Source organism: Rhipicephalus microplus, chromosome X (assembly GCF_043290135.1).
Source record: "Rhipicephalus microplus isolate Deutch F79 chromosome X, USDA_Rmic, whole genome shotgun sequence".
Lineage (NCBI taxonomy): Eukaryota > Metazoa > Arthropoda > Arachnida > Ixodida > Ixodidae > Rhipicephalus > Rhipicephalus microplus.
Window position 1 is genome coordinate 73582001 of NC_134710.1, and position 13726 is coordinate 73595726.

General features: G+C 45.7%; 1 protein-coding gene across 1 annotated transcript in view; it reads right to left on the minus strand.

Moving 5' to 3' along the window:
• The window catches only part of Sil1 (Sil1 nucleotide exchange factor), a 69430-nt gene that overhangs the window by 12666 nt on the left and 43038 nt on the right, over positions 1–13726 (minus strand). The window contains exon 6 of the mRNA XM_037426992.2: positions 2534–2798. Coding sequence (XP_037282889.2) covers positions 2534–2798 — 265 coding nt within the window. The remainder of the gene's footprint in view (positions 1–2533; positions 2799–13726) is intronic.

Sequence of the window (13726 nt, forward strand, 5' to 3'; positions counted from 1 at the left end):
TTTGGTTGATTAAATTGTAATGTTTTCTTTACTCTGTTAGCAATTACCTTTGTAAATAGCTTGTATACTACAGAGAGCAAGCTGATCGGCTTGTAATTCTTCAATTCCTTGTCATCTCCTTTCTTTTGTATTAAGATGATGTTAGCATTCTTCCAAGAATCTGGTACTTTTCCCGTCAGGAGACACCTCGTAAACAGGGTGGCTCGTTTTTCTAACACAATCTGTCCTCCATCTTTCAGCAGACCTGTTGTTACCTGATCCTCAGCAGCAGCTTTGCCTTTATGCATGCTCTCCAAGGCTTTTCTGACTTCTATCATTACTGGTGGGGTGTCATCTGGGTTACTGCTAGTTCTTAGATTATTAAGGCCGTGGTTGTCCCGGCTACTGTACAGATCTCTGTAAAACTCCTGTGCTATTTTAACAATCCTATTCATATTAGTAGTTATTTCGCCTTCTTTGTCCCTTAGCGCAAACATCCGATTTTTCCCTATCTCAAGTTTCCTCTTCACTGCTTTGATGCTTCCTCCGTTTTTCAGAGCGTGTTCAATTCTCTCCATGTTATACCTTCTTACATCGCATACCATACGCCCATTAATCAACTTCGAAAGCTCTGCAAGTTCTATTTTGTCTGTTGTACTTGAGATTTTCACTATTTTACGCTTCTTAATGAGATTCTTCGTTTCCTGGGAAAGCTTGCCAGTGTCCTGTCTAAATACTCTGCCTCCAACTTCCACTGAACACTCGGTAATGAAACTCGTCAGATTATCATTCATTGTATCTACGCTGAGGTTGGTTTCCTCACTAAGAGCCGAGTACCTGTTTTGAAGCGAAACTCTGAATTTCTGTACTTTCCCTCTCAGTGCTAGCTCATTGATTGGCTTCTTGCGTATCAGTTTCTGTCGTTCCTTCTTCAGGTCTAGAATTCGAGACCGTACCATCTTATGGTCACTGCATCGTACCTTGCCAACCACTTCCACATCCTGCACGATGCCTGGGTGTGCACTCATTATAAAGTCTATTTCGTTCTTATTTTCTCCATTAGGGCTCCTCCATGTCCACTTGCAGTTTCCTCATTTTCGGTAGAAGGTATTCAAAATACATAAATTATTGCGTTCTGCGAATTCTAATAGTAGCTCTCCTCTGGCGTTTCTAGTACCGATGCCATAATCTCCTACTGCCTGGTCTCCAGCCTGCTTCTTCCCTACCTTTGCATCAAAGTCTCCCATCAGTATAGTATACTGTGTTTTCACCTTACTCATTGCCGATTCTACATCTTCATACAAGCTTTCAACTGAAGAGTCATCATGGCTGGATGTAGGCGCGTAAGCCTGTAACACCTTCATCTTGTATCTTTTATTCAGTTTAATTACAATACCTACCACCCTTTCATTAATGCTATAGTATTCCTCTATGTTGCCAGCTATGTTTCTGTGAATTAGGAACCCCACTCCCAGTTCTCTTCTATCAGCCAAGCCCCAATAGCAAAGGACGTGCCCATTCTGTAGCACCGTATAGGCCTTATCTGTCCTCCTAACCTCCCTGAGCCCTATTATATCCCAGTTAACACCCTCGGCATTCTCACCTCAAGGAAAAGACAACTTGGCACAAGAGGGAGAGTATGATGGCCACGTCCTGGTCAATGACGTAGACCAGGGTGGGTGTGGATCGCACCGCCGAAAGTGATGTCACTGATGTGTGTCCGGTGGTTTGACAGAGAAGTTTAAAGTGATTCCCCCATCTAAGGGTGAGTGGAAAAAGAACTCTTGATAACCAGCCGCAGTGGGCTCCTGAGAGAGCCTTCGACAAGATTGTCACGGTGTAGGACGACATCTTCGTCTAGATGTTCGTCATGTGGCGAGAAAGGCTCCTTGTAAATAATGTAAAATAAACCTCTGTACAGTATTCCTCATCAGTTTCTTCATTCTCGGCATCTTCCTCTCGAGTCCCCGTTGCCGGTAACGGCAAAGTCCCAACAACTTAACAACGATTAGAAGCAGTGGGATCCTGACAACCCCCAACTTAACAACTGAATGGCAGAGGTAGCATGCTAGTGACCATTGCAACTGAACAATGTGCATGCCCTCCCCCAATTTCTATGCCCCTTTCGTGATAGCACATCCTACTATGGCTGGGAAATGGATCAAGAAAGTGCCATGGCAGTTATCAAAAGAGGACACGGCATTCACCACTTGGTTTACAAAGATCACACTACAACCCCAACCCCCCCAGTTTCGCTGTCATGGGGCTCAGCTGTACACTCATCCGAACAAAAGCACCAACGTAGCGTAACCAACAAACGGGCACGGAGGGATGAGACTGTTCCTCTCAGTTTATATTAAGTGCTTTTGGGACTACATACCAAGCTGACCATACCATAGTCTTGGTCACTGATAAGAAACTCGAGCATTGAAGCATCAACACACACAAACACCTAAGAGTCATAGCCACACATATATGGACTAACATGCAATGAATGCTCCATCTGAGTGCATATAAAATAATGGCGTAAGAAAAAAGTTCCCAAATCTCTCACCTGCTCAACAACCAGGTCATGCAAGAGCGTAAGTGCTTTCAGCTGCAACTTGATCGAACTGTCTGGCACAGTGAAGAGGCCTGCAAGCACTGTCAGCCCACCATGGTGAAGCAGTGCTTCTTGAGCCTCTGGGAGTTGGCGCACCAGGCATGACAGTGCAAAAAGGCAACGCAGCCTCACTCGTTCTGATGAGTCTAGAACAATGAGGCGCAGCAGCTGTGGCAAAAGCCCTTGGCTCAGCACGTTCCTTTGCACTGTTGGATTCCTATGTGACGTGAAAATACAGGAAAATTACAATCAACCAAAACACTGGCGAATACATAGCATAGGGATTCACAGTTACACTCACAGTGAATGCCTAATATGAGCACTGTTTGATCAACAAAACAAAATTTGCAAGAACATATTGAGAGCATTCCACTTTAGACATCAAGTGAAAATTGAAGCAAAAAAAAACTACAGCACAGCAGCACAACAGTCACCCACAAAGAAAGTGAGATGGATGACAAGCTTTGCCAATGTTCATGCCTAGAAAAAGCACACAACGTTTTTGGTGGTAGGTGACAGGACAACCTCCAAAGCAGTTTCAAAGGACCAATGTGGTTAAGTGCTTCAGGTTTGTTGATGACTATCTCGTGAGCTTAGACCAACCAAAGACAAATTCAGCATCGACAAAAATAGTCAAAGCATTTGAGAATGCACACAAGGGTTTGCATTTAACCCACAAAGTTCCCGCCAAAAACGAAAACACTCTGCAATACTTAGACCTTGACATAAACCAAAAAAGAAGTCACATGAGCTACAAATATCAAACGAGAGGAGAAAAGGGCCTACTTCACTTTGATTCTGCAAACACAGATAAGTGAATAATGAGATAGTAACACATGCATGACAAAAGCAATCAGACAGATCTTGTGCGCACAGATGCACTGAAAGCTTTAACCTGCAGATATGGCACCTACAAAAAAGTGGCTACCTAGACAGCGTGGTGGTATCAGTTGAATAAAATATGCTAAAAGAGATGAAACAAAATGAAAGCACAGAATCCACAAAGCATAACAAAAAGTCAGTAGTGGTCTCATATTTTCAGAAAGCATGCCATAAATTGAAGAAGATAGGAGCCAGGCATAGGCGTGCGCAGTGTTCCCCTTCCTATCAAGTCAAAGTATATGCCAGACATTGCCTCCAACCTTGTCTCTTTAGGTCAATGTATGAGGCAGAAACTACGCCCCCCCACCTCTGAGGTGGCTTTGGGGGGTGGTAGCTCTCTTGCCCCCCTTGTGTGCATGCTTATGGAAATATAACTTAGCAGCGTTGCTTGTTGGGCGAGTTCGAACAAGTCAATCAAAATATAATGCAGAGCAAAAAACAGACAACAAATGAGCGAGAGAACGAGAACACAGTGCATTTTTCCAACTAAAGTTGATTAGATTAAAATGCATGTATATATAGACAGGCAAAGCAAGAAAAGATAAAAAACAGGAAGAAAAATCAAAAGGTGAAAACTGAAGAAGTGCCAATAAGTCACAGACGAGCACTAATACGGCCCTTTCCATGACTCGCCAAAAAAAAAAGCTTTTTGTCAGAAAGGTGCAAGCAAGGCATGCTTACGCAGGCATCTCCAGACCGTTTAATTTCCTTGGCCTCAATGATTTCCCTCACCCTTTGGTCCCGACTGCGTGTAAGGGCCGCGGTTTTTTCAAAGGCAGGGCTACACTTGTAGTCTTACACATGGATGCCGAGGTGCCTTAATACTGTGGTGTAAACGCTATAATAGTGTTCACGAAGTCTCTCTATCAGATAGCGTCCCGTCTAACTCATGTACTTTCTACTACACATCAGAGCAATGACGTACACGATGCCTTGAATGCATAGAACAAACTTTCACTTATGGTCTGTGGTGCAGACTCTTTTCTCTCTTATTGAAGAGGTTGAGCTGCACAGGCCAGAAAGCTTCCCAGGGTCTGAGAAAACCACACGCACCCCTGCGCCCACTCCAATTTTTTTAAGCCTGTGTGAAACATCATGCATGTAGGGTACTACAGCTGTCTTCTTATCCTGCACCCTCGATCTCACGTTGCACTCTTCTTTTCTCCTGGAATCCCTGACGTCTCTAAGCAAGCCTTCAGTCACAAACAATACCACATCCGACGTGAACCCTGCGACTTTAAGGCGAGTCACCTGCTCCAAAAAGGCATCATCCACCTTGGGGTGACACGACTTGTACAGGGCTGTCAAGAATGACAAAATGAAGAAAAGAGGAAGAGAAAGAAGTTACCTTGAATAGGTAATTTAAAATGCTGGAATGAGGGGGAAGAAAACGAAAAAGAAGAGGGAGCGGGGCGAGGGAGGAACGTGAGGGCCGGGACGTGGCGTTCGAGGGGCCAAGAGCTGCGGAAGTTCGGACTGGGTCTAGCCCCAAGCTCCCGCCCGAGCATTTGACTCGGCGAGCAGCGCAAGGAAGTACCGCAGCCCCTGGACGGCAATGGTTCCCGCCCGAGCACCTGACTCGGCGAGCAGCTCACAGAGCAACCGCTGATCCTGGGCTGCAGTTTCCCGCCCGATCACCTGACTCGGCGAGCAGCTCACAGAGCAACCGCGGATCCTAGGCTGCAGTTTCCCACCCGAGCACCGATCTCGGCGAGCAGCCCCGGAACCACCGCCGATCCTGGGCTGCAGTTTCTCACACGAGCACCGACCTCGGCGAGCAGCCCCGGAACCACCGCCGACCCTGATCTGCAGTGTATCCCACCCGAGCACCTGCCTCGGCGAGAAACCACTGAAGCTACCGCTGTAGTGGTTCTTCAACATCGTCGCCACCGTTGAGCATCGTTATAATGTGTCATCACGCCTGAGAGGGACTCCCAGCGGACCGGAGGCCACGCCACAACTGTAAGCGAGAGAACTCTCTAGAACGCAAACGGAATTGGACGGTGAAACGCGCGTCATTAGGACATCTTCTTTTCTTTGTTTTTCAACGTGTGCGTGTTTTTGTTGTTGTTTCGTTTTGTGATTTTTATGATAATGAAGTGGGAGTTTTCCTTTGGTACCGTCAGCCTCGATGATTCATTTCGCAATGCCTGACGAGCGAACCAGGCCTCAGCATATACGCGTGACAATGGCGAGCCTGCCAGGATCCATGTAACTTTGTCACATGCCTAGGTCTGTCGGGGGCCGTGAAATGGATCTGGAACGCTTGATGGCAGCCGGTAGTGCTGCGGGATTATCGGCTGAGGCTATAATGACGCCCTATCATGAGGAACAGAAAAGATTACGTGAAGAGCGTGAGGAGGCACGAGAGGCCGCGAAAGAAGATGAAGAGCGAGCGAAAGCCGCTGAAGAGCGAGCGAAAGCCACTGAAGAGAGAGCGAGAGCCGCAGACGAACGAACTTATAAAAACTTAATGCTGGAAAAAGAGCTCACTGAAAAAAAATTGCAGTTGCGCGAAACACTTGTGTGGAAGTACCAGATAGGTCAGAGATGGTACCCCAGCCACCAAAAGTGAGCCCGCGTAAGTTAATCGCACCTTTTGACGAAAGATGAGATGACCTCCAAGCTTATATACTGCGGTTCGAGAGAATTGCGATAGGACAAAGCTGGCAGAGGAGTGATTAGGCGACTGAATTGAGCATGTGCCTTGCGGGAGAGGCATTGGCTGTTTTTAGCCGGATGCCAGCAGCGGATGCACTAGATTACGACAAGGTCAAAAGGGCTCAGCTCCAACGCTTCAGATTAAGTGCCGAGGGTTTACGAAAGAAATTCCGGAGCTTGAAACCACAGGAAAATGAGACAGGCCAGCAGTTCGCTGCTCGAATCACCAACTACTTCGACCGGTGGTTGGAGATGACTAACGTAGAGAGATCATTCGAGGATCTAAGAGATAACATGATTGCGGAACAATTCCTGGCATTATGTCACAAGGGAGTGGCAATATTCCTGATGAAGCGGAACTTGAAGACGGTGGCTGAGCTGTCCGAACACGCCGACCGTTATTTGGAAGCTCAAGGTCAAAGGAAGCTAGGGAAAGCCCAAGATGAGAAAGGTTTGGAGAAGAAAGAGCAAACCCAGAGTGCAATCAAATGCTACCTCTGTGACAAGATTGGGCATAGAGCAGCAAATTGTGCTGCAGGTCGCACTCACAGTTCATCGTCGAAATGCGATCGGTGCGGAAAGCGTGGGCACACAACATAAACCTGTCGTGATCGGTCAGGAAATAAAACGGCTTGCATGGTTGCAGATAAAAGCTCTGCTGATGCTGACAGGGAAAAGCAACGTGACCAGGAGGACAAGGATAAGACAAGTGCTGTTACGACTTCTGTCAATGCGGGAGAAGCCGAAGATACTATGCCAGTGGTCGTGGGGATGTTGCACGGACGTAAAGTGTCGGTACTTCGAGACACGGGCTCCAACATTGTACTTGTAAGAGAATCCATGGTACCAGAAACACATATCACGGGTACAGAAAAGCCGGTTCGGTTGGCTGATGGAACGGTACGGCGGATGCCAGTTGCTAGGGTACTGATTTTGTCGCCGTATTACTGCAGTTGGATTGAAGCCCGATGTGTCAAAGACCCTCTATATGACGTAATTCTCGGTAATATGCCATGGGTCAGAGGAGTTGACGATCCGGATCCCCTCTGGAGATTGCCTACTGCAACGCGCGCTGAGGGTACGGAGTTCCAACCTCATAAGGTTATGGATAAACGTGACATGTGTTGATCAGCATACGAGGGAAGATTCCGCCTATGCCGTGGAGAAAGCTACGAGGAACAAGAGTGAAAAGGAAAAGGAGGGCATCAAGGAGAACAACTCAGGAGCAGCCATAGACATAACTGCAGCAGAAATGGGGAGAATGCAGGAAGCGGACAGTACGCTGCGAGGGTGTTTTGAGATTCAGGGCAAATGGATCTATTGTAAGAAGAGTCAGGTCGTGCATAAGTTTGAGAAGCTTTCAGGGCTGCTGTACAGAATAGTCAAGACCCATGAGGGAGGGGAAAAGACACAGTTAGCAGTGCCGGTGAGTTTACGAAGGGCTGTTCTAGACTTCGCACATGACACTATTATGGCTGGCCATCAGGGATTAAGAAAGACAACTAGCAGGGTCGCTGAAGAGTTTTTTTGCCATGCATGCAAAGCGACACTAAAAGGTTTGTGCAATCTTGTGACACATGTCAGAGAACCACACCAAAAGATTTGGTCTCGAAGGTACCTTTGAGGACTACGCCTATTATTGAGCAACATTTTCAAAGAGTCGCAGTGGACATTGTAGGACCTATAAAACCAGTGTCCCACAGAGGAAACTCCGTGCGGACACATACCTAGTATCATTGTTTCATTGCTGATGTAGGGTGACAGTGAAATGTGACTGTGACTCACAAAGATGGATGTGCGTGTTAGTGTAGGCAAGTCTAGTGGTGCCACTGTGGATTTAAGTATGCCGTGCAGTGACGTGATGTGCCGTGAAGTGAAGTGTTGTGCAGTGAAGGGAAGTGCCGAGATGTGCCATGAAGTGAAGTGTTGTGTGGTACAGGGAAGTGTATGGTGCTAGTGGGGACGACAGTTTTCGTGGAGCGAAAACTAAAAAAATTGGGGGCCATTGTCAAGAATGACAAGATGAAGAAAAGAGGAAGAGAAAGAAGTTGTCTTGAATAGGTAATTTAAAATGCTGGAATGAGGGGGAAGAAAAGGAAAAAGTAGAGGGCGCAGGGCGAGGGAGGAACGTGAGGGCCGAGACGCGGCGTTCGAAGGGCCAAGGGCTGCGGAAGTTCGGACTGGGTCTCGCCCAAAGCTCCCGGCCGAGCACCTGACTCGGCGAGCAGCGCAAGGGAGTACCGCTGCCCCTGGACGGCAATGGTTCCCGCCCGAGCACCTGACTCTGCGAGCAGCTCACAGAGCAACCGCTGATCCTGGGCTGCAGTTTCCCACCCGAGCACCTGACTCGGCGAGCAGCTCACAGAGCAACCGTGAATCCTGGGCTGCAGTTTTCCGCCCGAGCACCGACCTCGGCGAGCAGCCCCGGAACCACCGCCAATCCTGGGCTGCAGTTTCCCGCCCGAGCACCGACCTCGATGAGCAGCCCCGGAATTACCGCCGACCCTGGTCTGCAGTGTAGCCCGCCCGAGCACCTGCCTCGGCGAGAAATCACTGGAGCTACCGCTGTAGTGGTTCTTCAACATCGTCGCCACCGTTGAGCATCGATATGGTGTGTCATCACGCCTGAGAGAGACTCCCAGCGGACCGGAGGCCACGCCACAACTGTAAGCGAGAGAACTAGAGAACGAAAACGGAATCGGACGGTGAAATGCGCGTCATTAGGACATCTCCTTTTCTTTGTTTTTCAATGTGTGCATGTTTTTGTTGTTTCGTTTTGTGATTTTTATGGTAATGAAGTGGGAGTTTTCGTTTGGTACCATCAGCCTCCATGGTTCATTTCGCAACGCCCGACGAGCGAACCAAGCCTCAGCACATATGCACATCACAAGGGCCTTATGCAAGGCCGAGTGTGCGATTGCCTTCTCACTAGCTTGAAGTGCTACATCGAGAAAGGCAGCAACAGCTTCTGCGCTCGGGGCTCATACTGCCAACAGGTGTGCTGTCTCGAAAAAAAACAGCCTCAAGTCTTGAAACTTGATGGAGTCACCTTCAGGGAGCTCGTATGTAGCCTCAAGAGGTTAAAGCTCATCGTGGAAGATCTATAAGATTGACATAGCATCTTGTTTGTGACCTGCCGAATCTACCATGTAACATACAAAAAAGACGCCCACCGACAGAAAAACTTTCACACTTTTACACCCTTGTAACTGGTGATCTAGTTTTCTATCAATGTGGGACAAGTACAGATCACTGAAAATTGGGGCAGTACAAGAACCCATGCAAATGCCCTGACGTTGCAGAAACTTATCACCACCCCAGGCGGAAAAGGATTATTTAAGGGACAAAGTATAGAGATCCAAAAAAAACATCACAAAAATGCCCAGCTTTCCGAAAAAAGAAACGGCACCAAATTCATCTATGGCATCTTTGACACAATGTAACAGATCACTGTGAGGAATTGAATAAAACAAATCCTTGACATCAATAGAAAACATAGCAAGGGGCATTCTGAGATGAGCTTTCAAAATTCAATGACATCATCAGAATTTTTCACCTAGAAAGGATCACACATTTCCAGAAAATGCAGCTCTTCTCTAGAAAAAAATGATGCTACATGGTGAAGGAGGGGGTGGTCGTAAATTAACACAAAATGCAATATGAAACAGGTGCCTTTTGTTTCTCCCTAGAAAAGAATGATCAAACTAATGTCATGCTCATTCGATCGCAACTACTTGGCAATAACTTGTGCAGTCTGTAGCCACATTCAAGAAATTCTGATGTTTTTTCTTCAAGTATGCAAGCCTGAAAAAAGCATGGTCACGTGCATACATTGTAACGAAGGTGTTACCACAAGCGCATAAAAAAAGAATTGTAAGTCAGCTCTGCCGCAATGCGAAAGCATTATGCAGTGAAGCATAAAAAAAACCAGAAGGAACTGCAGTTTTAGGACATAGCGAGCCTTCTAAAATGCGCATTCTTTGTATGTTCTCGCACCCCCCCAAAATTGCTTCGTAGACCCCTGTGTTCGACGACACCCCATTTGAGAACCACTGGTATATACACCATCCCACTGACATGTGGCAAGGCATATGTAGGGCATTCGGGAAGGTGCTTCCATGAACAGATCAAAGAGCATTGTTATTTATGCCAGAAAATGGCAATTTCAGACAATCTTTCTATGCACTGCAGGAATTGTATGTGTAGCCCATTGTTTAAAAAACACATCACTATTCTGGCAAACTGAATGAATAGGACTACAGGCAATATGCGGGAAGCCTTCCACATATGAAACCAGCTAAGCGCATGTGTAAGTTCAAGTTACATTCTGCTAACCCCGACAGAAATTAAATTTATCAGAAGCAACATGTAGCAAATAAGCCAGCCGATTCGGGAAAAGAACTTCGAGCCATCACTGTATTCTATCATCACTTCACGTGCATAGCAACAGAAGACAGTTTGGCTAGACTGCTGTCACCCTCCCATTGTAAACTATTCGTTCGCATTTCTCGAGTTTTTTTTACAGTGAAAGATGTTATGAGATCAAAACTAGGGCCAATTCTGGTGCCGTAATTGTCTACTGCCACCACCGGTGTCCGTAACTACAAGTGCAAAATAAAAAAACTAAATAAACAGAAATACCGAGGACAGAATCTGAAACGAACCCGATCCTTCTGCATGGCAGCCAATTATTCTACCACTGAGCTACGTCGGTGCTTGGAACTCTGTTGCAAACTGACCCAACGTAGGCTTTATGTCAAGTTAAGAATCTCATTAACATGTGAAATAAAATGTTTTAGTACAATAAAGTAACAACCAGGTGTCACACAATGCGAAATGTATTACAAGTGGGTCACTGAATGCTCCAACCCATTACAAAAGCCTCAGGCATAATTCTTCACCATCGTCAGCCACAGCGTCTACAGTATGCACATAATGCCTTACGAGTGTATATGGGCTACCATGCTTTTCAGAAGAATGACAAATAATAGAATAGTTGGCGCTTCCCCATTACACGAAAATTATTACGACTTATGGCGTAGAGGGTACCATGAAAGTGTGCTTGTAGAAGTGGGCCCAAGAATGTTTAAAAAGGCTCTAGAAAGGCCATTTTTCTATTTATCGTTGTGACTGTACTGCACATTCTGTGCAGCAGGTTTTTTTTTTTAATGTTTTTTCAATAAACTCCACTGATAGTTTGCATTTTTCTTGTACACTTCGTAACACGTGGCCTCTCTAACTTATTTTGTTCTAGTAGCACAGTATTTTAATCATGCAAAACCAACTACCCCAATGCTTCCTTTTGCTAACAAGAGACATAGTGCTGAGCGATAAAGTGCTGCATCTGTTATTTCTCTTGTATTTCTGATGCTTGTCTACTGTGCTGGTATCAAGATTTGGCCATCAGTAATCATTGATAAATGCATTTGCACAAGCACTTTACTGCACATTTCTGTGCTTTGTGATTGATTGACTCTATATCATATTTATTTAAACACAGCTCATCTCACAACTGAAGCGTGTGCTTCAGTATGATTATTCATCGCACAGAAAACCTGGCTGCACACACAAAGAAGTCTAGTACCTTTCAACTATTCTAGAAAGCATTCCAACGTATGCCATGCCAGGCTCCACTTGTCTTTTCCATTATTTTCAAATACAGACAACACATAGTTTGCCGCGCTTTCAGATGAAATACACATTTTAAGAAGACCATCATAGCTGTAAATGGTGCTGGCCACCACTCCTGGGGCCACATCAAGCTGGAGCAAGTATACATATACAAAAAAATCAAGACAATGCATTGTAAAAGGGCTGTTTCAGTAGCTTAAATGACAGAGCTTTGCACATTCAGTACAGATTATTTGGACTCAGCTCCCATTTATAGAAAATAGCCTTTTTTTTTGTCTACATCCTGCTCCACTTCAATTAAAAGTACAGTTCTTTCCACATCGCTCCACTTATTGTCAACCTGGTCTAATTGGTTGTAAGCTGTACCTACCCAATATCTGACCAATCATATTTGTACCACAAGGGCACAAGAAATTACATTCAGTTGTTAAGGACTTAAGTTCGTAAACGCACTTTTTTTTTTTCAGTAGCCTCGTCCTTGACAGCAGTGACTTCTAAAGTGAGCAATTTTTGCGTAATGTTAAAAATTAACACCCATTTAAACAGGCTGAATCTGCTTTCAAGGCTACCAAAATGTGAAAATTGGCATACTATGGTGCCATCAGCTTGAGTTTGTAGCTGCATTATATTGTTGCAACTACTCCTACCAACTGCGGCCATTGTGTGTTGAATGAAGCCCAGAAGCCAAACGGCACCCATCAGGTCGAAGCCGCTAAATTGTGAATAGAATTTCACTATAGGAATAACAGAGCGGGCTAGGGAGTAATGTCAGAATTGATAAATGTCATATATCAAATATATTTGTGAGATAAATGCCATTCCAAATGTTTTATGTATACTGAACTGTGCAAGCTGCACTCAGTAAGTGCATACTATATATACTGGACTGGCATTGAGAATACATATTCTACAGTCAAATGAATGGAGACAAAGCATTAAGTGACAAACGGCCCATGTGAATTCTGCAGTCACTCAAGAAAAGTCTTGTTCCTGGACCATGGCTTCCAACACCTGTCCCCAGCGTGCGTACTGGCTGCCGACAGTCTTCATCCGAGTTGTGAAGGTGTCGCTCTGATCGCCAGCCACATTCGTGAACTTACTGCAAACGCAACAACAAAGTGTCACTGTGGTGTGAATTCGCACCGTGTTACCCTTCACATGGTGCTACGCAGACTTCTCCAAGGGTGTGCTACCCTCAACCCTCCCCAGACGCCGAAATCAACTCTCCAGTTCTGAGCCGCCAGAACTTTAGTGAGGAAAGTGCACAGACCACTCCGTTCTTGGGCCGCCGCTACCCTTCCCGGAAGAACCCCGCTCGCGACAACGCTACCAAATGACTGCCAGTTCCTGGTAAATCTGTTATGCATGTGCCTTCTAGAACATTTCTGAAAGCTAGGAAGATTGCCAAGAAAAGCATTCGTTCAGAGCTGCATGTCACTACATTGTCGGCATACTTGAGTGCTTCTAAAGTTCCTAAATATTTACAGCTAAGATTGCAACCGGCCACTTATGATCTATCTTCTTTGCACAAAGCCAAGTGGCAACAAGTATTGAGTGACGCCTCACTAGAACTACTACGTATAGTTATTGATCACTACAAATCGCGTGCGCTTAGCCTCCATAGCGAAGAAGCCTGCCTTACTGCTCAATTAGGGTTTCGTGAGTCGGAGTCTTTAGAAGCCTATAAAGATAAGAAAAATAATAACTTAATTACGCTTAAATGCAATAAATTAATTCGCGACGGCATAGACCCGTCTGTATATACCACTAATACGAATAATGCTCCTGTTAGATCGTCGGTCAGAAGCATGCCCACTGAACCCAGCGATAATGTCGTAAACCTATCGGCCATCACTCTCTCTTGTGCTCAAATAGCTGCATTGTCGAAAGGTCTTACTTTTTGCCCAGCCTCAGGTGGATTTAGTGAATTCCAGCTTTTAAAAGATTTGTATAACTTTGTGCGTAACATGC